At 46.6% G+C, this 27,067-nt stretch overlaps 1 protein-coding gene across 1 annotated transcript in view; it reads left to right on the top strand.

Annotated features, from left to right (window-relative positions):
- The first annotated feature begins 898 nt into the window (after positions 1 to 898).
- C4H5orf15 (chromosome 4 C5orf15 homolog) overlaps positions 899 to 27,067 on the top strand; it is a 29,170-nt gene continuing 3,001 nt past the window's right edge. Inside the window, exon 1 of the mRNA XM_069763821.1 lies at positions 899 to 1,087. Coding sequence (XP_069619922.1) covers positions 976 to 1,087 — 112 coding nt within the window. The 5' untranslated portion in view covers positions 899 to 975. The remainder of the gene's footprint in view (positions 1,088 to 27,067) is intronic.

The raw sequence follows: 27,067 nt of genomic DNA, 5'->3' as shown, positions 1-27,067 counted from the left end.
TGTGAAGACTTACAGAAAACGTTTGACCTCTGTCATTGCCAACAAAGGATATATTACAAAGTATTGAGATAAAATTTTGTTTCTGACCAAATACTTATTTTCCACCATAATATGCAAATAAAATGTTAAAAAAACAGACAATGTGATTTTCTGGATTTTTTTTTCTCAGTTTGTCTCCCATAGTTGAGGTCTACCTATGATGTAAATTACAGACGCCTCTCATCTTTTTAAGTGGTGGAACTTGCACTATTGCTGACTGACTAAATACTTTTTTGCCCCACTGTAGCATCACCATGCTATGTATAGAGCTGTCCCTTATTGCATAGCATCCCATTGTAATGTATAATTCTGTCCTTTATTATATAGCATCCCCTTGTTATGTATAGAGCTGTCCCTTATTGCATAGCATCCCACTGTAATGTGTAGTGCTGTCCCTTATTATATATCACCCCCATGTCATGTATCGTTCTTTTCCTTATTAGTACCCTCTCTAGTTATGTTTAGTGCTGTTCATATGAGCTGATCTCTCTCCTTACACCTGCAGCTGTGCTCGGCACCCCCACTCCTCCCTGTGTGGTAATACTGTAAGGTTATGCTAATAATGCATGGCTTCATGGCACTAGTGATGACACTGAGGTGCAACTGCTGATTATTTCTGTGCACCTTTCCCACCTCAGATTATACTGGAACCCACTTCCCACTGTCCAGAGTCCACCAGTGACACCACACATGGCGCCTTATACACAGTGAGCTGCTGTACCAGTACAGTGACGGCTCCCAGTACCCCACCGCATCCCCCTGGGAAGGGCGGCGGCACTCACTGCGATTTCTGATTGGTAGGTAGTGGTAAAGGGGAGGAGTCAAGGTTATAAATACCAGCAGCCGACGCGTGTCCACTCACTTTACATATAGAGAGGCTGCGGCGGTGACGTCATACATCCTGGTATCTGCCAACACAGCCCTTCCTCATTCATCATGGCCGCCAGTAAGACGTCGGGGAGTCTCCGGAGTTCATGGCTGCTGCGTGTCTTAGCGCTCCTCCTCACCGCCGGTTCCGTCACTGCGGACACCACAAGCATGGAAGCCAGTAAGTCCGTATATAGTTCATTACGGATTATGGGACTGTGACTGGGGAGGAGGACTGGACTACATTTCCCATGACGCTTTGGGGAATGCACCTCAGATTTGTCTGACGTTCTGAGTTACTTGTGAGATCTGTATGAAGATCTGAGTCGTTTGTGTGATGCTCTACCCCCCCCCCCCCCTAGGGCGACGGTGTGATGTGCTACCCACCCGGACGACGGTGGGATGTGTGCTACCCACCTCGGGTGACGGTGTGATGTGCGCCAACCCCCCTAGGGCGACGGCGGGATGTACGCCACCCCACCTCGGGCGACGGCGTGATGTGCTACCCCCACCTCGGGTGACGGCGTGATGTGCTACCCCCACCTCGGGTGACGGCGTGATGTGCTACCCACCCGGGCGACGGTGTGATGTGTGCTACCCCCACCTCGGGTGACGGTGTGATGTGCGCCAACCCCCCTAGGGCGACGGCGGGATGTACGCCACCCCACCTCGGGCGACGGCGGGATGTGCGCCACCCCCCCCTAGGGCGACGGCGGGATGTGCGCCACCCCCCCCTAGGGCGACGGCGGGATGTGCGCCACCCCCCCCTAGGGCGACGGTGGGATGTGCGCCCCCCCCCCTAGGGTGACGGCAGGATGTACGCCACCCCACCTCGGGCGACGGCGGGATGTGCGCTACCCCCCCCTAGGGCGACGGCAGGATGTGCGCCACCCCCCCCTAGGGCGACGGCGGGATGTGCGCCACCCCCCCCCCCTAGGGCGACGGTGGGATGTGCGCCACCCCCCCTAGGGTGATGGCGGGATGTATGCCACCCCCCCTAGGGTGACGGCGGGATGTGCGCCACCCCCCCCCCCTCGGGCGACGGCAGGATGTACGCCACCCCACCTCGGGCGACGGCGGGATGTGCGCTACCCCCACTTCGGGCGACGGTGGGATGTGCGTCACCCCCACCTTGGGCGACGGCGGAATGTGTGCCACCCCCCTACGGCGACGGTGGGATGTGTGCTACTACCCCCCCTAGGGCGACGGCGGGATGTGTGCTACCCCCCCCCCCCCCCAGGGCGACGGCGGGATGTGCTACTACCCCCCCCATAGGGCGACGGCGGGATGTGTGCTACTACCCCCCCTAGGGCGAGGGCGGGATGTGTGCTACTACCCCCCCAAGGGCGACGGCGGGATGTGTGCTACCCCCCCCAAGGGCGACGGCGGGATGTGTGCTACCCCCCCCCAAGGGCGATGGCGGGATGTGTGCTACCCCCCCCAAGGGCGACGGCGGGATGTGTGCTACCCCCCATAGGGCGACGGCGGGATTGTGTGCTACCCCCCGATAGGGCGACGGCAGGATGTGTGCTACCCCCCCCCCCCATAGGGCGACGGCGGGATGTGTGCTACCCCCCCCATAGGTCGACGGCGGGATGTGTGCTACCCCCCACCCCATATGGCGAAGGCGGGATGTGTGCTGTCCCCCCGGGCGACTGTGTCCTGGTCACTTGTCTCTAGTGTGAGCTATATGAAGATCTGAGATGATCCTCTAATCGCATATTTCCCCATGTTGTGATGGTGTCAGTGCAAATAGACCCTACACCCATCAGTGTGGTGAGTGCGGACAGTGCGGTGTTATCCTATAAGTCCGCTCCTCTGATTATAAGGAGTGCTGAATACAACCAATAGTCCAAGATGGCCCCTTCTAATGTTCCCCTAAGAGACGTAGGGTACCGTCACACTATACGATTTACCAACGATCACGACCAGCGATACGACCTGGCCGTGATCGTTGGTAAGTCGTAGTGTGGTCGCTGGACACACAGACAGCTCTCCAGCGACCAACGATGCCGAGGTCCCCGGGTAACCAGGGTAAACATCGGGTTACTAAGCGCAGGACCGCGCTTAGTAACCCGATGTTTACCCTGGTTACCAGCGTAAAAAAAACAAACAATACATACTTACATTCCGGTGTCCGTCAGGTCCCTTGCCGTCTGCTTCCCGCACTCACTGACTACCGGCCGTAAAGTGAAAGCACAGCACAGCGGTGACGTCACCGCTGTGCTCTGCTTTCACTTTACGGCCGGCAGTCAGTGAGTGCGGGAAGCAGACGGCAAGGGACCTGACGGACACCGGAATGTAAGTATGTATTTTGTTTTTTTTCACATTTACGCTGGTAACCAGGGTAAACATCGGGTTACTAAGCGTGGCCCTGCGCTTAGTGACCCGATGTTTACCCTGGTTACAAGTGAACGCATCGCTAGATCGGTGTCACACACACCGATCTAGCGATGACAGCGGGAGATCCAGCGACGAAAGAATGTTCCAAACGATCTGCTACAACGTACGATTCTCAGCAGGATCCCTGATCGCTGCTGCGTGTCAGACACAGCGATATCGTATGGATATCGCTGGAACGTCACGAATCGTACCGTCGTAGCGACAAAAGTGCCACTGTGTGACGGTACCCGTAGACTCCATAGATGAAGGGGTCTTTATATTTGACTGCACCACCCATTGTTTCCGTGCTGTGGCTTGGTGACCTAATCAGTGAAGCGGTCACCTTATCTCTAGCCAAACATGTTATGTGGTGCATGATTTCTGGTTTGTCTGGTGGATGACACCGCTGCCTGACGGGTACTGGCAAACAAAAGGCAAGGTGGAGGCTATTCTGATTTTTCTATGGAATGATCTGATTGTGAAAGGGTTATTCCCAAGGTTGGAACTTCTCCCCTAATTGTGGGATGAGGGATAACCTACTGATTGTTGGGGTCTGACCCTTGGTCCCCGAGTGATTCTGAGAATGGAGCTCTGGGAACTGTGCTCTGCAGGGCCCCATCTCAAATGAAGCAGGTGCCCATACTCCACCTGGCTCAGACGCATGTCCATCTCGGACCCTTGGATCCTTCCAGATATCCCAAATCTCCTACACTAGGGTCCAGTAATACATCCTCAGGTGCACAGACTACATCTCACCGCCTGGAACTTGAAAGGGGACTCCTACTAGCGAAAGGATTCTCAGGCCCGTTAGTTACCACTCTGCTCTCTAGCAGAAAGAAAATCACAACTGATAAATACTAGAAAGTCTGGGGAAAAATTCCTAGAATTTTCAGGACGACGGCTGTCTAATGCAATCAAAGAAGTCCCAATAACTAAGGTTCTGGAATTTCTCCAAAAAGGGCTAGAAAGAGGATTATCTACTAGCACCCTAAGGCCATGTGCACATGTTCAGGTTTTTTCGTGTTTTTTTCGCGCTAAAAACGCTATAAAAACTCATAAACACATACATTATGCATTCTATCGTTTAGAATGCATTCGGCATGTTTTGTGCACATGGATGCGTTTTTTTCCGCAAAAAAACGCATCGCGGTAAAAAAAATGAGCATGTTCATTATTTTTTGCGGATTTTCTGCGTTTTTCCTGCAATTCTATGCATTTGGGAAAAAACGCACCAAAAACGCGTCAAAATCGCGGTAAAAACGCATGCGGATTTCAGGCAGAAATGTCCGGTTTTTGTCAGGAAAATTTCTGCAAGAAATCCTGACGTGTGCACATTTCCTAAAAGTGCTAGTTTCTGCCCTAGGTGCTTTGATCAAAAACTGGCTGATGGGTGTATAGGTTCATTCGAGCCTCCTTTGCGGCCAGACCTTTTAAATCTCGACCGAAGGTAGCTCCCTGGGATCGGGATCTAAATTTAGGATTGAATGCCCTAACTTCTCCTCCCTTTGAACCTCTTACTTCCATTTTGATAAAGGCCCTGACTCTAAAGACAGTTCTTCTGGTTGTCCTTACGTCAGCTCAACGTATTATTGAGCTACAAGCTATCTCCATTAACTCCCCATATATTACTTTCCTGGATGACAGAGTACCGTATATACTCGAGTATAAGCCGAGATTTTCAGCCCAAATTTTTGGTCTGAAAGTGCCCCTCTCGGCTTATACTCAAGTCACGGTCGGCGGGTGAGGGGGAGAGAGGGCTGAGGCATACTCACCTAGTCCTGGCGATCCTGGCGCTGTCCCTGCAGTCCCACGGTCTTCGGGTGCCGCAGCTCTTCCTCTATCAGCGGTCACCGTTACCGCTCATTAGAGAAATGAATATGGACTCCACTCCCATAGGGGTGGAGCCGCATATTCATTTCTCTAATCAGTGGTAACGGTGACCGCTGATGGAGGAAGAGCTGCGGCACCGAAGACCAGCTGTCCGGGAGAAGGAGCCAGGGACGCCGGGAGCAGGTAAGTATCACATATTCACCTATCCCCGTTCCACACGCTGGGCACCGCTCCATCTTCCCGGCGTCTCTCCGCACTGACTGTGCAGGTCAGAGGGCGCGATGACACATATAGTGTGCGCGCCGCCCTCTGCCTGATCAGTCAGAGCGGAGAGACGCCGGGAGCTGCAAGCAAGAGAGGTGAGTATGGCATTTTTTCTCTAGTAACCCCCCACGACAGCACACCTGGAGGATGTTACCCCTTTCCTAACAGGGACAGGAAATGACAAGAGGTTAAATAACCCCTCCCTCATCCTCCCCTCAGTGTTCTTTCCTGTCCCTACTAGAGATGAAGAGGTCATCCCAGGTGCACTGTGCCGGCAGCGGTCACCGGGGGGAATAGAGATAATTTGGCCGGGCAGCTGGGATCAGACTTACGTCCATTCCCCGTCGCTGCTCCCGTCTCCTCCGACTCGGGACTCCTTCGCCACCATTCCGCACCTGCGGGTAAGGTCTGGGGCGTTCTTCGGCTGGAGGCCTCTCTGAGCTCTCCAGCCCTTCTCCTCTCCGCGCGTGTGGGCACTTCCGGTCTGAAGCCGGCTGCCGGATATGACGTCAGACGCCGGCCGGCTTCACTGAATAGGAGGTTCCTTGTGCGTTCCAGGCTGGAACGCTAAGCAGGCAGCGTGGAAGACGTCGGCGTTCTCCTACGTTCTTCCGGACACCGGAGGAGGAGGTCCTCATCCAGGAGGACAGGTGCTGCGGTCCGGTCGCCTATATATTCAGGCCCTGGACGGGAAGACATCGCAGGTAGGACCACTGTGTGGTGAAGACTATGGAGATGTCTGCTTCCTCGCGCTCTGCACCTGCAGATCACAGCACCATCCCGGCCCCAGTGAGTAGTCTGGCCCTGGGTGTCCATTCCCTGATGTGGGTTGTAGTCTTATGATTCCTTCTCCCCTTCCTTTTTAGGGGGACAAGGAACCCACATGAGGAAGCAAAACAAAAACTACCCGCAAATGCGCAGTTTGTATGAAGAAGCTGTCCTCTTCATACAAGAAATCATTGTGCAAAGAATGCAGACAAAATTATCAGGGAGGAACAGCCGTCCCTGATGGAGGAGATTAAAACATCTCTGGCCACTCTTTCCCAGCCTACACCATCTCCTAGTGCCCCTCCTGAGGCTAAGAAAAGGAAACTTAATCCACAGGAGGAAGAGCAGGAGGACTCTCAGGGAGAGACGTCGGACGAACCCCCAGAGGAAGGTGAATTATCCCTGGACTCTGAGACCGTCCAGCAAGAGAGATACTACTTCTCTTCATCTGATATAGAAGAACTCCTCACGGCTGTAAGGAAAACTATGGAGATTGAGGAAGAGAAGACGGCCCAGTCAGTAGAAGAAGAGATGTTTGGAGGACTTCGTTCCAGGAAGCGTCAGGTGTTTCCTATTCACCAAAATATCCGGGATTTGGTTCTGGAGGAGTGGGAATCCCCAGAAAAGAAGCTGACTACTCCAGCGGAAATTAAAGACAGATTTCCTGTAGATGCCGAGACAGTGTCATGCTGGTCAGAAGTTCCAAAAGTGGACATCCAGATTGCCAGAGTAGCCAAAAAGACCACGCTACCATTCGAGGATGCCTCCCAACTGAGACCCTCTGGAACGTAAGATGGACGGACTACTAAGGAAGTCGTGGGAAACATCAGCGTCCTTACTGAACATCAATTCAGTATCCACTTGCGTGGCTAGATCGATGCATCGCTGGCTGAGGCAGCTAGAGGAGCACGTGTCCTCAGGTACTCCGAGAGAAGATATATTTAGCCTCCTTGCCTATCTTCCAGAAAGCAACAGGCTTCTTAGCAGATGCTTCCGCAGAATCCGTGAGAGTGACAGCGAGATCATCTGCACTGTCAAACTCAGTAAGGCGTGCACTCTGGCTAAGATCCTGGTCTGGTGATATGACTTCCAAGATGAGGCTGTGTTCTATTCCTTTCAAAGGAAAGTATATGTTTGGACCAGCCTTGGATGATCTTTTGTAGAAGGCTTCAGACAAGAAAAAGACCTTACCAGAACCTAGAAACCCTAGGAAAAGACCCTTCCGCGCTCAGCAAGAGCATACTCCTCAATACAGAGGAAAGGGTAAGACAGGTCACTGGAGTTATCCAAAAGGAGGGAAAGACAGGAATCTTTTTCTTTCCCAACCCCAAAATCAGAGCAAACAATGATGCCGTCATAGTGGGGGGTCGGATTTCGAACTTCCTCCCAGTCTGGCAAGAGATCGGTGTGGATCAGTGGACCTTAAGATTGGTCAAAGAGGGGATGAAAATAGAGTTTATATCATATCCCCAAAAAAGAATAAAAACAACAACGTTATCAACACCGAAGCTACAGTTCACTCTGATAGCTGGGATAGAGGATCTCTTATTCAACAATGTGATCTCCATAGTCCCAGAAGACGAAAGAAACAAAGGTCATTATTCCAGCCTATTTCTGATAAGGAAACCAAACGGAACCCATCGGATGATCAATTTAAAACCTCTGAATCAATATGTAACCTACAGAAGATTCAGAATGGAGTCCGTGAGATCGACAGTACCCTTAATAGGGCAAGACTTCGTCATGGCAACCATCGACTTACAGGACGCATATTACCACTTCCCAGTCCATCCAACCTATCGGAAATTTCTAAGGTTTGCGGTCACCAGAGGAGAGGTTATAGACCACTTCCAGTTCAATGTCCTCCCATTCGGACTATCGTCAGCTCCAAGGATCTTCACAAAGGTCATGTCTGAGGTAATCGCCTACATCAGAAGTCGGCAGATATGCATAATCCCATACCTCGACGACCTCTTGGTAGTGGCTCCCACGGTTCCAATTCTACAGGAACATCTTCAAACAGTCCAGATCCTGTCATCCCTGGGATGGGTGGTAAACCCCCAAATATCGGATATGGTTCCGTCCACAACGAAGATCTTTTTAGGGGTCTTATTAGACTCCCACAACCAAACATCTTTCTTGCCCGAACAAAAGCGGTCCCTGCTTACATCAAAGATAAGAATGTTGCGGGACAAGAAGAGAGTATCTCTAAGATGGGCCATGTCGGTTCTAGGAACCATGACATCTTGCATCCAGATGGTGGCATGGGTACAAGCCCACACCAGGATACTTCAGACCCATATTCTATCAAGCTGGGACGGTTCCCCAGGTTCTCTAGACAAAAAGATCCGGATACCACCGCATGTAAGGTCCTCATTGACATGGTGGCTACAAAAAGAGAACTTAATAAGAGGAGTTCCCTGGTTGCAGGTCCCAGCAGTGACCATAACAGTAGATGCCAGCGGGAAAGGTTGGGGAGCTACGATAGACCAGCACATATTCCAGGGATTCTGGTCAACCGAAATAGCACAGCAATCCTCAAATTTCAAAGAGCTAAAAGCAGTAGAAGTTCTCAAAGCGGCAGTAACTCTTGTACAAAATTCCCATATAAAAATATACTCGGACAACATGACAACAGTTGCCCACCTTCGCCATCAGGGAAGTACAAGACACGAGGATCTAAAAAGAATATCAGCGAGAATATTTTCGTGGGCCGAAGAACATGTTCTCTACATATAAAAGGAGAGATAAACGTACAAGCCGACTTCCTGAGCAGAACAGAGGTCCATCCAGGAGAATGGAGCCTAAACCCGGAAGTCTTTCAGATACTGGTCAAAAGATGGGGACAACCAGAAGTGGACTTGTTCGCGAACAGTCAGAATGCAAAGGTAGACCAGTTCTTCTCGCTTGATCCGATGAATCCGGGGTTAGCTGTGGACGCATTGGTCCAGCCATGGACATTCTCACTAGCATATGCTTTCCTGCCATTGCCAGTCCTACCAAGAGTCCTGCAGAAGATAAGGGCAGAAAAACTCAAGGTGATCTTGGTGGCTCCATTTTGGCCCAAAAGAAGTTGGTTCGGGGCCCTCATCAGCCTAAAAATAGATGGACCAATAGCACTTCCACCAGTCAAAAACCTTCTCTACCATGGGCCAATACTCCATCCAGATCCCGAGAGGTTACACCTAAATGCCTGGCTTCTGAATTCTCGATTCTGAGGACCAGAGGGCTATCAAAGAGAGTAATTAAAACACTACAAAAAAGCCGTAAAACGGTTACTAATTCTATCTACCAAAAAATCTGGAAGACTTTTATCACATGGTGTGCTCCTGAACAACCTAACCCAGACAGACCGAACCTAGCCAGGATCCTGGATTTCGTACAAGATGGGCTGGAAAAGGGTCTCAGACCCAGCACCCTCAAGGTACAAGTGGCAGCCTTGAGCTCTTATTTTGACCAGTCTTTAGCTGACCATAGATGGGTGAGAAGATTCATGACGGCAGCATCCCGCATATCTCTAAGACCCATAAATATAGTTCCATCCTGGGACCTCAATATAGTCCTGAAAGGACTTACCCTTCCACCGTTTGAGCCCTTGTCATCCATAAGTATGGATAAACTCGCCTGGAAAACCACCTTCCTGGTAGCCATAACAGCCAGAAGAGTTGGTGAACTACAAGCCCTGTCAATCAATGAGCCCTACATGAAGATTCTTCAGGACAGGCTTATCCTGCGATTAGACCCATCCTTTCTCCCAAAGGTCGTCTCTGATTTCCACAAGTCGCAGGAGATAATTCTTCCATCGTTCTATCAGGAACCAAAGAATGAGGAAGAGGAACATTTCCATACCTTGGATGTTCGAAGAATGGTACTCTATCTTCATGCATCAGAGAAGATTAGAAAAGATCAGAAACTGTTTATTCATCTTCTCGGCCAGAATAAGGGGAAGAAGACTTCCAGATCCACAATTGCAAATTGGATCAAAAGAGCAATCCTGGAGGCTTATCAAATTCAAGGCCTTCCACCACCAGAAAAGCTCACAGCCCATTCTACTAGAGCAACAGCTGTCTCCTGGGCCGAGAAAGCCAGTGCTTCTTCGAGCAAATATGCAGAGCGGCTACGTGGTCCTCGGTCCATACGTTCTCCAAACATTACAGGCTTGACCTGATGTCAAAAGAAGACTTAGCCTTCGGAGAAAAAGTCCTTAGTGTTGTAGTCCCTCCCTAAAAATTACTCTTGGGTACTGCTCCAGGTGTGCTGTCGTGGGGGGTTACTAGAGAAAATAGAATTATTCTTACCGTTAATTCGGTTTCTAGTAACCAACCACGACAGCAGGAGTAATCCCTCCCTTTGCTTGTTATACGTTCTGAAAAGAATAAATATAATTTGAAGCATTCATTCTCCTGTGGTCCTTTATAATAACACTGAGGGGAGGATGAGGGAGGGGTTATTTAACCTCTTGTCATTTCCTGTCCCTATTAGGAAAGGGGTAACATCCTCCAGGTGTGCTGTCGTGGTGGGTTACTAGAAACCGAATTAACGGTAAGAATAATTCTATTTTTTTTTATTGCAGCATTATATATACCGGTAGCACAGCTTTATAAGGAGCATCTATGGGGCACAAATGAACGGTGCAGAGCACTACGTATATGGCAGAGCTTTATAAGGAGCATCTATGGGGCAATAATGAACGGTGCAGAGCATATATGGCACATCTATGGGGCAATGATGAACGGTGCAGAGCACTATATGGCACAGCTTTATATGGCACATCTATGGGGCAATAATGAACGGTGCAGAGCACTATATGGCACAGCTATGGGGCAATAATGAACGGTGCAGAGCACTATATGGCACAGCTTTATATGGCACATCTCTGGGGCAATAATGAACGGTGCAGAGCATACATGTGGCACAGCTTTATATGGAGCTTCTATGGGGCAATAATGAACGATATGGAGAATTGTGGCACAGCTTTATACAGAGCATCTATGGGGCAATAATGAACGGTGCAGAGCATATATGGCACATCTATGGGGCAATAATGAACGGTGCAGAGCACTATATGGCACAGCTTTATATGGCACATCTATGGGGCAATAATGAACGGTGCAGAGCATATATGTGGCACAGCTTTATATGGAGCTTCTATGGGGCAATAATGAACGATATGGAGAATTATATGTGGCACAGCTTTATACAGAGCATCTATGGGGCAATAATGAACGGTATGGAGCATCTATTTTTATTTTTGAAATTCACCGGTAGCTGCTGCATTTCCCACCCTAGGCTTATACTCGAGTCAATAAGTTTTCCCAGTTTTTTGTGGCAAAAGTAGGGGGGTCGGCTTATACTCGAGTATATACGGTAATTATAAAAACTGACCCAGCTTTCCTTCCGAAGGTCAATTTAATATTTCACAGGGACCAGGAGATAATTCTGCCATCTTTTTGTGCCAATCCAAAATCCCAGGGTGAAGAAACCTTGCCTAGATGTCAGACGTTGCCTACTTAAATATCTAGAGGTATCAGAACCATGGCGACAGTCGTAAGCCCTTTTTGTCTCCTTCCAGGGGGACAAATGGGGAAAAAAGGCCTCAAAATCAACCATTGCATGGTGGCTTCATATGGGTATTTCACTTTCTTATACTACTTCAGGGCAAGCTACTCCACTGGGTGTAACGGTTCACTCTACAAGGACCATTGACACATATTATTATTATTATTATTATCCTGGGTGGAAAGGGCGAATGCATCTGTGGAACAGATCTGCAATGCAGCAGTATGGTCTTCACCTTCCACTTTCTTCCGTCATTATAGGCTAGATCTAGGGCTTTCAAATCTTGCCTTTGGGAGAAAGGTGTTATCTGCTGTTGTCCCACCCTAGGAGCCTTTTCTATTTCTTCCTCTCATGTAACGGTGCTGTCATGGGGAAGGGAAAAAAGAATTACTTACCGATAATTTGATTTTCAAGATCCATGACAGCACCGCATTAATTCCCACCCTATCTTGGTGAGGGTTGTGTGATGCCCCCAAATTTTTATTTTATTAATTAGTGAATATGACTTTGTGGAAAGTGAATAAAATATATACGTATCTGAACTAATAAGGCGGTTACCTTGCATACTCTGAAAATAAACTGAGAAGAGAGGTGCCACCCCCTTCTTTTATCTCTGCTGCAGGTTTCTTTTCCTGGGGGTGAATGCCATCTCTCATGTAACACTGCTGTCATTGATCAGGAAAATCAAATTACTGATAAGTAATTATAATTTTTCTGGATGTAAAACTGTCAATTTTGTATGCACTCATGTGAAGCCAGCCACGGATTGGAGCCAAGTCAGATGAACCGACTGATTATCTTCTATGGTTGATGACCCGTTGCTCTCTCCAGAAAGATGTAAGATTAATTGGACTTCATAAACTTCAATGACTTTCTTTTGGTTCCCAGGAAAGTGAAATCTCCACCAGAGTTGTATATTTTCACCTTTCTCCACTTATGGTGGATGGGATTCTACCAAATTTTAGTAATTCTAATGTGCTGTTACATATTCATACATATACCATTAATGTAACGGTACATAGCAGGGGTTCACATAGATACCGGTCAGTGAGATACACTGCAACAGAGGGAAGGGGTCCTGCCTGTGAGGACCTGGGATAGTCATACACATGATGGCCAAATGAGTGCCTGGCCATCAGCTTTCTGCTGGGACGTCCAACTGCCCTATACCCATGATTGGTCTGCCAAACTGAACGTTGGTGTTTCCAAAGGGATAAGTGGTGCAAAACTACCCTTGTAGCCGCTTATCTCCTGAATATCAAAATTCAGATTTCCTGACCCTTATCTTCCCTGACACATCAGTCTGTGAGAGTTGGAGACCCCCAAACACATTGAATGGTCAGCTGATATCTGTGTGTCCAGCACTTAGAATCTACAAGAGAAGGTCGGTGATGGGAAGGTTTGTTTGTTTGGTCACTTGGCATCTAGAAGAATAAAGACTGAGGTAACTCAAAATACCATGTAGGATAATAGGAGTCCTCACACGAGCATACACCCAGGAACTGTTTTTAGCGATTTTTCTTGTACTGTGAAATACCGTAAGTGGTTTCATACTTCCTGAAGATGCTACATTTTACTGGCCCCCTGGATTTGGTGCAATTTTAAGATCTTATTCCACCAAACTGACCACCTAGGCTCAGGGTGCAGAATCTTATCAGTATATGCTACCAAGACTTCTCCAGCCTAGTCTGTGACATGGCAGCATCGTTCAAGGTGGTTTCCGTAAGCCATAACACCCACAGGTTGTTTGGTCTGATTTCACATAACTTTGCCTGATTTTTCCAGATGTCAGGTTGTGTTCTGACCGGTTGTACTTTGACCAGCTATGCCTTGTTAGAACATGTAATTGTTCTACTCTGTATTGGTGTCTTGGTGACTGGTTAATATTTGATAGCAACTTCCTGAAATCTCACATGCAAAGTCAGATATCTGTCTTACTAGATGCAATGTACATGGCTGTCCGGAGGTTTCCTATCTCCAGGTCCTTCTGAAGTCTTCTGCAGCTCTAACTTGGTATTATGGAGATTTCCTTCATGAAGGCAGCATTAAATGGAACATCATGATGTGACTACAGCTTTGGGGATATCCCGTCTATCCTAATCATACACCATTTGTGGAAGGAGGGTCCAAGCTGATCACACACGGGGAGCACGCTGTTGAACATTTTCCAGTCTTCATGTATATTGTAATATAACCTGGCAGGCCAATTGTAAAATCAGCCCCTCGGGTCAATATGACCAGCAGATTCCTTTCACGGCACTTGGCTACAGTAATGCACTGCATTTCCGGTCTGCAAATGTTGGTGGCTTATCCACAGCGTATCCACCATGTTTAGTGGTCAATGTTTGCCAGGGTGTGGATGAGTGGTGTAGTGTCTTGTGCAACTGCAAACCAACCAAAATGATGGCACAGTTTGCCACAAATTGCTACATGTTCATGGCAAGGTCAAGTGAAGTGCATGGGTCTTTATCATTTTTTTGTCCAGCATTCTGGAGTAAAACTGAAATGTGACAAAATTTTTGTGCATCTCGCATTTAAACAAACGTTTCTATTCTTGCCATTCTCATACCAACCTTGGTCACTTCAGACCTGTTCATGCTTCATGAGGAGTACGTGGGTTAGTGCAGCTGATTAGGTCAACATCATTTATGCCACAAGTGGTGTAAATTGACACATGTTCTCCAGTCCCAGACTAAAGACCAGTTTTGGAGTCTGGACCATAGTTTCCATCTGCTTCATCTTGACGTGCTGCAGGTTAGAGGTGGTTCCCAATAACCCTCATGAGGTCTGTCTTCGCGTCTGTAGTGTCACTATGTGGGAATCTTGGCATATTACAATGATCTTTTTATCCAGGAGTCCTTACATCAGAAGTTGGATAACTAATCTTATCAGTCACTGATTTTGATGACTAGAGGTCCCCGAACGATCCTGTCACCACAGCAGAGCAGAGAACATGTACTCTGTCCCCATTGTGATCATTCGGACTTGGAGACGCGAGTGGTTCTGAATATGCCACCTGCTCTGCTCCAGTGACTGAATTTCAGTTTACCCCATTTTCTAAATGCCAAGTCAGGGATTTGTGACCTATGGTATTTTATTATGCAGGTAAGGACAGTGCCTATGGTGTATGTGTGAAGATCTGGTACTTCATGCAGATGTCTCCTGACACAGGATTGAAACGGTCCGTGCTGGCTCTGAGATCTGAGCCTTGTACAGGGGAGTGACGTCCATGCACAACAATATGAAATGAATAATTGTGGCAGAAGTGCCTTTCGCCTATGTGCACAAGCAGTGGATGAGAGACTGTCAGACTAGGTCTAGTGCCACACCACAGTAGGTGTAATCACTGAAAGGGCTCACTGAAGCACACCTTCTAAAACCTTTTACATCAATAGATTATAAAAAAATCCAAAAATGCTGATATTGAAGAGAATAAACCTAAAAAAATCAAATAATCAAATCAAAAGCACTGGATATCACTTATAAGGTGTACATCATAATAACATAAACATGAGTTCACAAGTCCTAAATAAAGTAGGTCCTACTATGACATATTGGGGCCAGTGAACGTTAAGTGGGGGCGCCATATGAGTATGATGGGGAGCCAACCTCTGCGGCTAGGTAGGGATACATTTGGGGTGGGATAGGGTATCTTTGGCTGTCATATTTTAGTTGGTATTATATTTGCATGCTTTGTTTTTAATGCCTTTCTATATGGATCCTATTAAATCGTGTAGCTCAATCGGTATTATTGCTTATATTTTATTCCCTTAGAGGATTTATTAGAACCTTATTGCATCATGTTTTCTAATATTTCTATTTTATTCTAGGACTCTGCCCACTATGATGTACACCTTATTTGTGCATTCTTATTCTATGGTAAATTTCTGTGGCAAATATTATAATTTAGTGTTTTTTTATGTTTCCATATTTGATTTTCCTTATGTATTAAAGTACAAGGTATTTCTGTGAGCCCTTTCAGTGGAGGAGACTGGTATGATGGAGCCAGTTAAAATAGTCGTATACTTGCTTGTTCCAGATAATGGCCGGTTGTTGTTAGGTGTGATGTGGTAGTCAAGGCAAACTTGATGGAGGACATTCCTGCACCTATTATTCATCTGTACTATGTGCTCAGGCTTCCTGCTGTACAAGACAGGTCACATGTCATATGGTAAAACCCAAGTGCTTATGCAGTCTCCACCATGACAGTGAGGCTATGTGCACACGTTGCAGATCTAGATGCGGATCCGCAGCGATTTTGGACGCGCGGAATTGCATCAAATCTGCAGTGTAGTGCACAGCCAATGTTGTATGTGAAATAAAGAATTGTGCACATGCTGCGGAAAAATCCACGCAGATTTGCAGTGTTTTATTTTCCGCAGCATGTCAATTCTTTTTGCGGATCTACAGGGTTTCTGCATCCATTGAGTCAGGCACATCCTCAGGTGTAAAAAAGATCTGCGGATTTGCTGCAGATGTGGGTGCGAGAAGCTCTGCAGATCGGGAGGATGGAAGTGTGTGGGCGGAGACTGTGTGTGTCCCTGTGTGTGTGTAGGTCTGTATAAGCGGCCATTGTCTGATGGGACTACTGCTCCCATCCGACTATGAATGCTCAGTGACAGCATTGCTGATGATGGGGAAAGTAGTCCCATCAGACAATACATGTGTCCAGTAGTAAAAAAAAAAAAAACATACAGCAGACATACAGACAGTACATATAGCATACAGTACATACTCTCCTATCATCTATTACCTGAAGCCCTCAATCACCTGAAATAAAAATAACATAATAAACCAACCTATACTTACTTTTCCACCGTAGTCCAGTTCATAACTAGTATCCCATGACGATCTCCCGTGTAGAACAGTGGGCGATGTCAGTGCTCTACAGGACCTCTGCGATGAAATAACAGGCGGAGGTAATCCTCTGCAATGTATCCCTCCACCGCTGCTGGAAGAGAGGTCACCCGAGTTCATTCACTGACAGCGCTGTGTGAGAGAATTCCCACACAGCATTGCCTTACAGCGAGCCTGAACTCAGGTGTACTCTTCAGCGATGCGCTGCAGGAGCCATTATCTCCTGTCAGTGCATCGTGGGAGGTCCTGTAGAGCAGTAACATCACCAAATGTCACTGTTCTATAGGGGAGATCGTCATGGGACACTCGTTGTTAATTGGACTGCGTCGGACCAGGGAGTATACGGTTGATTTGTTGTTTTTTATTTTTAGCAGGTCATCGATGGCTTTGGGGAATTAGGCATGGTTGGGAGTATGGTGAAAATAAGAATATTAATACTCTTTTCTGGCTGTCTTTATTTAACTCTTTCGCTACTATTGGATTAGTAATGGATAGGTGTCTTATTGACGCCTCTCCATTACTAAACAGACTTACATTCAAAAATGACATTAACCCCTTATTACCCCATATGCCACCGCCACAGGGCAGTGGGAAGAGAGAGGCTAAGTGCCGGAATTGGCGCATCTTACAGATGTGCCATTTATGGGGCAGCTGTGTGCTGGCATTTGTAGCTGGGGGGGTAAGCAATATCAGTAGCCCCTCTCTAGGCTATGAATATCAGCTCACAGCTGTCTGCATAGCCTTTTCTGGCTATTATAGTGGGACCCCCAAGTCATTTTTTTTTTTTTTTTGGGGGGGGGGGGGGGGGGGGGGGCTCCTCTATTTTAATAGCCAGTAAAGGCTAAGTATACAGCTGTGGGCTGATATTTATAGAGTGGGAAGATCCATGGGTATTAACCCCTTCCCAGGCTATAAACATTGGCCCCCAGTTTCTGGCTTTCCCTCTCTGGCGCAGAAAATTGTGCGGAAGCCCATGCTTTTTTTTTTCCCCATTTCTTTATAAATTAAACATGTATTGCTATTAAGGCCGGAGTCACACTTGTGAGAAACTGTCATGCTCCCGCTCGCCTCACCACCTGTATTCCGCTCTACTCACCGCTCTGCGGCATTCCAGCGCGTTCCTGCTCGTCCCAGGCTTCTGCTCCTCTTGCACGGCCGGCTCCTGCTTTTTCTCGGGCGCGCACACGTCTCTCGTTGATCCTGGCCGCTCCTTCTTCCTCGCTCTGCGCTCCTGAAGGACTCTGACCCGGAAAGTATGCCACCGCTTTCCTTATCAGCCTTCCTCTTCCTCCCAGCGGTGCCTGTTGGTCATTTGTGTATCACATTTGATTCTGGCCCCACGTCCTTCTGTTATTCCGTCCTCCAGCCTGCTTTATTAGCATGCTACCCTAAGTTTGCCTCCTTGCGTAGTTTTTCCTTACCTGTCCTCTCTCCTTTGTTTTCTTTATAGTTCCAGTCTTCCAGTGTCTCCTGATTGTCCTCGCTGCCGTGCCCTCAACATTCCATTTAGTCTGTGTCTCGACCCTCTCCTGCCAGTTTCCTGGTTGTCCTCGCTGCCGTGCCTTCATCTTTCCAGTCAGTCTGTCTCGTTCCCCTCCTGCCAGTCTCCCAGTGTCTTATAGTGCCAGTCTCCCAGGGTCGTCTTATTATCCTTGCTTCTGTGTCTTTTCCAGATCAGTCTGTCTGCTTCCCAACCCTGTCCTAGTGTCCCGTACTCCTGTCGTTTCTGCCGTTAATACCTACATCTCTGTCCAGCCCGTATTCCTGTGCTCCAGCTGTTACTCCCACTCCTGTACATCTCCTTTAGTTACTAGCTGCCACGGCAGTAGTCTCCCTTGGGCCTGCCCCTAACGCCTTCTGTATAGGGGGTGGTCCACCGGGTCTACTCGCTCTGGTAAGGTTCGCTGTCGCGGTCCAGCGGGTCCACCTTTGGGGTTCCTCTAGCTTTCTCACATTCACAAGTCTCTTGCATCAATACCCGGCACTGCCGCCGGCACTCGGGACCGGAGCGTGCAGCTGCATGTATTCCTTGGAGGAGGAACAAGTTCCCCAAACAATCCAAGATAAAATGTTTGGAGGGTTGAAAGCAGGGAAGCAGAATGGGTTACCGATCCATGAAAACATCATAAACATGAACTCTCAGGAGTGGGACTTAAGCATAGGTTTCCTCTGGAGGGCGAATCTGTTAGCTGGGAAGTTACTAAAGTGGATGTGCAGGTGGCGTGAGTAGCCAAGAAAACTGCACTCTCCTTTGAGGACTCGTCCCAACTTAAGGACCCAATGGATAGGAAGGTGGAGAGCCTGCTGAAAAAATCCTGCGAGACCTCCACCTCCTCACTCAAGAACAACATCCATCTGTGTTGCCAGATCCATCTTCCGGTGGATGGATCAATTAGAGAATCACATCTCAGGGGACCTCAAGAGGGGAGTTGTTGGATTCCCTTCTGTTACTTAAAAAGGCAACTGGATTCTTTGTTGACGCCTCTCATGAATTGGTTTACATTGCTGCTAGGTCCCTGGTCCAGTCCAACTCTGCTAGAAGGGCTCTGTGGCTTTAAATGTGGAGTGGGGATGTCCCCTCTAAAGTTGAGCTCTATTCCATCCCCTTTAAGGGTGAATGTCTTCGGACCAGCCCTTGATGACATACTGGAGAAGGCCACAGAGACTGTACTTGAGCAAAAGCCTGCTAAGGCCTATTTCACATTTCCGTCTTTCTGCTCCTGTCGCAATACATCGATTTTTGAAAATACAGGATCCTGCAAAAAAATTTGCAGGATCCTGCATTTTCCCATAAACTTGTATTTGCGACGTATTGCGACAGATGGACACACATTTTGTACGTTGTGCCCTGGATCCTACGGAATTTGGCGGTACGTCATCTGGAAAAAACGTTCAAGGGAACGTTTTTCTGTACGTTGTATCTTGTGATTCAGACTGCACATGCCCGGCAGGAAATCTCGCTCTCTCTATCTCTCTCCTCCCCGGGACTTTAGACTGGACAGCAGACACGTTGAAACACTGCATCAGCTGTATACGTTACACATTATTTTCCAAACGTCCGTCGGTACGTCACGCCGACCCTTTGTGACTGTCGACTACTGACGGAAATGTAAAAGAAGCCTAAGAAGCACTTTTTTTTTTCGTTCCTCCCTGCCTCAGACCCCTCAAGCCAAGGGTAAAGGAAAAACCAGGAGGTGGAGCTACGCTAAGGGGATAGCAAGAACATCCTTGTCCCCCAGCAGCAGCAGCAGCAGCACCAGGACAAGCAATGACTCTGACGCCTTAGGAGGGAGGCTTTTGAATTTCTTCCATCAATGGCTGGCCATTTCTAGTTGCCAGTGGGTCCTCGATATTATCAAGGAGGGCCTTGTTAGAGTTCGAATCCTCCCCTCCTCGAGGTCTGTCACCTCCCTACAGTTCCAGGGAGCCCAGGACTTACTGATATCAGGTCGTCAGGAACTGCTAAGATCAGTTAATCTCCCCGGTGCCAGTGTGACGAGTGGGGAAGAGGTCATTACTCCCATCTTTCTTGTGAAAATCCTTCAGGAGATGCGTGCATTATAATAAATCTGAAAGGTCTCAACCATCATATTGTGTACCGAAGATTCAAGGTGGAATCTGTGAAATCAGCAATTCCACTGATAGGACCTCATTTTTTTATGGCAACCGTCAACCTGAAGGATGCTTATTTTCATGTCCCATTTCCTCCTCGCCACAGGAAGTACCTGAGATTTGCGGTCAAAACCAGCTGGTGAAGCACTATCAGTACAACGTGCTACCCTTCGGCGTTTAGCACCAAGGGTGTTCTCCAGGATGTCAGAGGTAGTGACCTACATCCGGGGACAGAGAATCTGTACTGTGCCTTATCTGGATGATCTCCTAATCATAGCCTCATCTGCTCAGACTCTCAGGGCATGTGCACATGTCAGGATTTCTTGCAGAAATTTTCCTGACAAAAAATGGACATTTCTGCCAGAAATCCGCATGCATTTTTTTCGCGTTTTTTTTCATGCGTTTTTGACGCGTTTTTGACGCGTTTTTTCCCAAATGCATAGAATAGCGGGAAAAATGCAGAAAATCCGCAAAATTAATGAACATGCTGCTTTTTAAAAAAATGCATCATATGCACAAAACATGCAGAATGCATTCTAAATGATAGGATGCATAATGTATGCGTTTTTAATGAGTTTTTATAGCGTTTTTACTGCGAAAAAAACGTGAAAAAACCTGAATGTGTGCACATAGCCTCAGGAGTCACATACAGAGGTCACTGAACATTTTACATCCCTGGGATGGCTCCCAAATATAAGTCAGAACTCCAACCCTCCACAACAGGAATGTTCTTAGGTGTGCTACTGGACTCAAGAAAGCAGATGTCCTTCCTATCAGAGGATCATCGACTGTTTCTCAGAGTTCAGTGAATAGAGGTCCCCTACCCTTCGGACAGCAATGTCTGTCCTACGCTCCATGACCTCGTGCATCCAGTCAGTACCCTGGGCACAGGCCCACTCCAGGGTCTTACAGGCTCATATTCTCAAGAGCTGAGCAAGAAAGTTCAGACCCCAGGCAGAGTAAAAGCTTGTGATAACATACCAGAACTGATATAGTATGACCATATTTAGAGGAAAACTCCACTAGAACTAGAGAAAACATATGAAAAAAACAGAGCTTTTAAATTCCAAAACATAACAAAAAATACTACAAAAAATAAACTAGTGTAAGGCTAGAAAGGGATGTATAAAAATGTATAACTTTATTATAGTACAAATATTAAAGCCAAACACACAAGTACAAAACATAAAAACAAACAAAACTGGACAGGTCTACAGAATGATGATACAAACTGGCAGGGGCCGGCAATCCAATAGAAAGGAGGCGCTCACAAATATATAATAAGCCTACATACCAAAAATTGCACAATAAATATAAAGGCAAAATGTCGTATCACATGGCATGTATAGAGGACAGAGCAGCCTAATGGAAATCCACTAAGATAAATGGGGACAGAATACGCCACATATCACAGGCAAAAACAGACCAGGATATAAGTGGGAAGTAACATATAATAACCCGGCCACATTATAATAAAGCTAACAGTGCAATGCCAAAAGTACATAGGGATGAAATAATAGGCATATCTTACCCGTGGACGCCGTAACCCACCGCACAGATACCGTAAAAGCTTCCCTGGCTTGGTGGTTGAACACCAAAATCCTATGCAGGGGTGTAGCCTGGTCCCAATCATCACTGGTTAAGGTAACAACCGATGCCAGCAAGAGAGGCAGGGGTGGAGTAGTATCCCACACCCCCTTCCAGGGGCACTGGAGTCCGGAGACAAGTGCCAGGTCATCCAACTTCAGAGTTGAAGGCAGTGGAGGAGACCCTTCTTGCAGCCGGCAACCTAGTCACCGGTTCTCACGTCAGGGTATATTCGGACATCAGCACCATAGCCCTCCTCAGGCATCAGGGGAGCATGAAGTTCGATAGCTTGAAAAACATATCAAGCCGAATTTTTTTGTTGAGCCGAAAAACATCTCTCCCTGACTACCGTCCTCCTAAAAGGGTCTTCCAACCTTCAAGCAGACTTCCTGAGTCGTCAGGATATATAACTGGGAGAATGGAGCCTGAACCAGGGAATCTTCCGGATGTTGGTGACAAGATGGGGTTTACCAGAGATCAACTTGTTTGCCTCAGGTCAAAATTCACAGGGGTTCTCCCAGGGACAGGTGCAGGGGAGTAGATGCCTTTGCTCAGCAATGGAACTTCCAGTTAGACTGTGCATTTCCTCTGATTCCGATGCTGGCAAAGACTCTTTGGAAGTTCGGGTACCAACCATCCTAGTGGCTCCGATGTGGCCAAAAAGGAGTTGGTTCAACATTGTCATCAATATTCAGGTGGACTAGTCAAGTAAATAAGGCAGCACACTGCAGCGCTAAAACATGCAAACATGAAACACGAAAATTTAACTGCATTACTGCACTAGAAATATAAAAAATGAGAGCGTTTAGCGCATAAAAATGGCCAATTTTAATCTGAAGACACTCGTTAAGTCTGTGTGTGGAAAATATCGGACTGCATTCGGATGACATCTGAGTGTAGTCCAATGTCTGTGCATATATAATATAGAGAAGATGAAATTTTGTTCTCCAACTTCTCCTCCGTTTTGCTATGGTCTCATGTAAGAATCGGATCACACCATGCCGACGCTCAGATCAAAGTGTGAATGAGAGAATCTATGGGCATGTGGCCCCAGTCTTAATAGGACAAAACAATATATAAAAAATTGTCATTGGTTTAGTTACTCTTTAAAAACTCTTGTTATAGAGATCAGTGATGGCCAGAGATCAAACCTCACCAATGTGACTGCCCAAACTATATAGGACATTTGAGATTTTAACTGTAATTAATGGGGCACTTTTCACTAACCTGCCTGACATGTGTTCCTAGTTGGTCAGTTTGTCTCCATTAGTAGAGCTCTTGGACAGCGCAGTGTGGACTGTAATGGTGCTTTTGCCTGAAATCTATTGTGCATCCACCATATACTGCAGTCTTATATTTTTATTTCCCTTCTACTGGAACACACATTATTCTGCAGCCAAGTGCTTCATTACAGCAGTCATGTGTAGAACGATTCTTGCCATGAGCAGAACACTTAAAGGGATTCTGTCACCCCCTCCAGCCGTTATAAACTAAAAGAGCCACCTTGTGCAGCAGTAATGCTGCATTCTAACAAGGTGGCTCTTTTAGTTTTTGGTGCAGTTATTGCCAAAATAAAGCGTTTTATAATTTCGCCAAAATACCTTTCTTTAGACAGGGAGGCAGTTCTTAACCCCCCTGCTGGAAACGCCACGCTGCCGTCACACAAATCTTCTGGGGCGCCGCCCCCTCCGCACTATTTTCCCAACAAATCTGGCGCCTGCGCTGTTTAGTACTGGCCGCACAGGCGCAGTCTGCAAGACTGGATGTGACGTCAGACGGCCAGAGCTCAACTGCGCCTGCACCAGCCAGTACTAAACAGCGCAGGCGCCGGATTTCATGGGAAAACAGCGCATAGGGGGTGGGGTGGCGCCCCTGAAGATTTGAGTGACGGCAGTGTGGCGTTTCCAGCAGGGGGGTTAAGACCTGCCTCCCTGTCTAAAGAAAGGTATTTTGGAGAAATTATAAAACGCTTTATTTTGGGAATAACTGCACCAAAAACTAAAAGAGCCACCTTGTTAGAATGCTGCATTACTGCTGCACAAGGTGGCTTTTAGTTTATAACGGCTGGAGGGGGTGACAGTGGCCCTTTAATAGCTGTATATGACGTACTTACTACCACCTAGTGTAGCAGATGGCATAGCTCAACATCTGGAATCTTCTAAGAGTAAGGCTGTGTGCACACGTTGCTGATTTTTTAGCGTTTTTTCCTGATAAAAACGCAAAAAAGCAGCATACATTATGCATCCCATCATTTTTAATGAATTCCGCAATTTTTGTTGCACATGATGCGTTTTTTTCTGTGAAAAAAAAATGCATTGCGGTAAAAAACGCAGCATGTTCATTAATTTTGCGGATTTTTCGCGGATTTCCCACTATATAATGCATTGGGAAATGTCCGGAAAAATCCACACAAAAAAAGCACCAAAAACGCATGCAGATTTCTTGCAGAAAATCTCAGGATTTTCTCAGGAAATTTCTGCAAGAAATCCTGAACGTGTGCACATAGCCTTAGAGGTGCCTGAACGTCAACATCTGGATGCACGTACCCAATGGCTAGTAACGTGAGCGCCATTTAAGAGCTCTATTAGGCAACTTTGCTTCAGATTTTAGTAAGTCATTATGATGATGTACAATAACAAATTACCGTATATTGTGGTACCGTGTTAGCCAGAAAAATCGATGTGAATATTTTTCTGCCCAATGATGACAGAAGTATTCTAGGAGTGATACCGTTATTGGCTAACCAGAATGTTTGCAAGCTTTCAGAGCACAGTGACTCCTTCTTCAGGCAAGATTACATATAGATTAGTAAGAAACAAGCACAACATTTAAGGGATACTACAGTAGGACACTTGTTCATGAGGTGTGATGCCTCCTCAACATAAGCCAAGGAAATCAAATTAGGCATTTTCTTACAAATGGAGAGGCAGTGGGAACAATGTTCTTAGTTATCTGGAGTCCTTCTGGTGGAGGTGTGAATTGTATCCATGTAGTGACTCATAAATCCAGGTGTTAAATTGAGTCCTAGTGTCAAAGAATTGAACATCTTCATTAGTTTGGATTCCCAAATTTTTCTTCACATGGAGTAAGTCATTATGCAAAGACCTCTACATCGGATTTTCCCTGACTACAGAGATTAGTTGCCTGAGGAGGTGAATAGTGGTGAAGGGCGACTGTAATTGCATGTCAGCAAGTGTCTGGAAAGGTAGGATGCACTGAGCAGCAGAATGTCAGTTGTTAGGCCCAGACAACCTGTTTAAGTTCTTTTTTTTTCATGGGTTTGAGGAAGTGAGGGAACACAAAAGCAATTTATTATTGAGGTAGATGGAATAGAATATCAGGATATATACCCATTTACATCACCTTTGTCCCCTTTCCTCACTATTCTCATTTTTTGCCATTTTCACATTCAGAAATCAATGTTAATTTTTTCATTAATGTATTTTTAAGGGCATTTTTTTAGTACTTTACATGTATTAAGTTAGTTTTTTTTTTTCATGGCCTCAAATTATAAAGAATTTGCCATTTTACTTATTTGGACACCATTTTATTTTCCATTCCCCTGACTTCTTGGTGTCATGTTTTTCACATTTTTTTTTTTTTTTTTTACTGTGACAGAAAAAATAAGCAGATTTTATCTGCTTTTTAGGATGTTTTTTTTTACGGTGATAGAGTACATTTCAGATTATAAGTTGTGTAAGTTGTAGTGATATTGCTGAAATAAATTGTATTTAGTTGAGCTGGCCATGCAATGTGATAGCGGCCAGCTAGCTGTCTTGACTCCCCCATAAACATTAACACTAGAGTTGAGCGAATTTGATCGGGTCAGGGCTTATTTGGCAAGCTATAGCGCTTGGCGAATAAGCTGCAGATGGAACCCGGCCTCCTGGATCGCTCCTGCTGGTCAGCTGAACGGTGCCGCTGCTGCATGTGTCACGGAGCGATCCAGGAAGCCGGCTTCCATCTGCAGCTTATTCGGTAAGCGCTATAGCAGGGACCCAATCAAATTAGCTCATCTATAATTAACACTTGGTTAACCTACCCTACTGACATAAATGGATTTGACCTACTTTAAAGGGTTATTCCGTTACTTTTACATTGATGACCCATCTTAAAGATAAATTGTATATATCTGCTCAGTGGGGTCTGGCAACCACCATTATCAGCTGTTCTGTCGGTGGCAGGCAGAAGTCAACAGTTGTGGCGCAGAACGGCACATCTGTATAGTTGCCCATGATTTCCATATTCTTCCTTTTCAAATGAATAGGATTGGGTCTGCAGTGGGCACAAACAGTTTATGGAGCTGTGCTGTTCAGCTCTGCAGATGTGAACGTTCATCTGGCACAGGACAGCTGATCAAACCACCACCGATCTGATATCTGGAACCAATCCTCAGGATAGGCTAGGTCATCAATATAAAAGTAATGGAGCAGCGCCTTAATGTGTTTGGGGTGCCATAGGACTTGACCATATGATCCTTTGATCACTTTAGATAAGACACTGAGGTGCAGTTGTGATCAACTAGTCAGGTGGCCATTTGCTGGTGATCTCCTTGTTTAGTGTTGTCAGTCTTTGAGATGAATGTCCATGCAGTGGGGACTTCCTTCATCTAGGGAGAGTCTGATGTTATGAGAAAACAGTTTCTTTAAGAGCCATATTTATGGATGGGAAGTTTATCTCCACATTATGGTCCATTCTATTTAAGGTATGTGTTACAAATGTGTCACTATATCCTTGTACTTGGGGTAGAAAAGGTAGGGCATGAAATGATCCACCCCAGCGCTGCAGGTTTCTTCTGGACTATAATGACCACCCTGTTTCTTACTCGGTGGAGTGCAGGGACTTACTGCCCAGGCTCCGTGCACAAGGCTTATTATTCATGTTGCTGCTCTTGCTGTATCAGCCAAGTGCTCAAATAACATTTTTTCCTTTTCTATTGATACGAAACTTGATGCAGAACGTGTCTGTGTGGGTTTGAACAGGCGTTGTCCTGTGACTTACGGAGTGATCCATCATGAATGCTTCTATTCAGCACTTTGACTTGGTTGTCAGTATTTGATGTTGCATTTTTTCCATAAGTTTTCACAGTTTTTTCTACTGACTTTTCTGGGGTTATATATGGAATTAAAGGGAACTTGTCACCCCCCCAGGGCGTTTTTAAGTAAAAGAGCCACCTTCAGCAGCAGTAAGGCTGCATTTTGTGAAGGTGGGTCTTATGTTTCTGATCCCTAGTAACACTGAAATATTGACTTTTATAAATTACGCCCCATACCTGTATTGAGTCCCAGAGGTATGGTGTCTC

Source organism: Ranitomeya imitator, chromosome 4 (assembly GCF_032444005.1).
Source record: "Ranitomeya imitator isolate aRanImi1 chromosome 4, aRanImi1.pri, whole genome shotgun sequence".
NCBI lineage: Eukaryota > Metazoa > Chordata > Amphibia > Anura > Dendrobatidae > Ranitomeya > Ranitomeya imitator.
The sequence above is the reverse complement of the archived record's forward strand: the minus strand, read 5'-3'. Positions and strand labels throughout refer to the sequence as shown.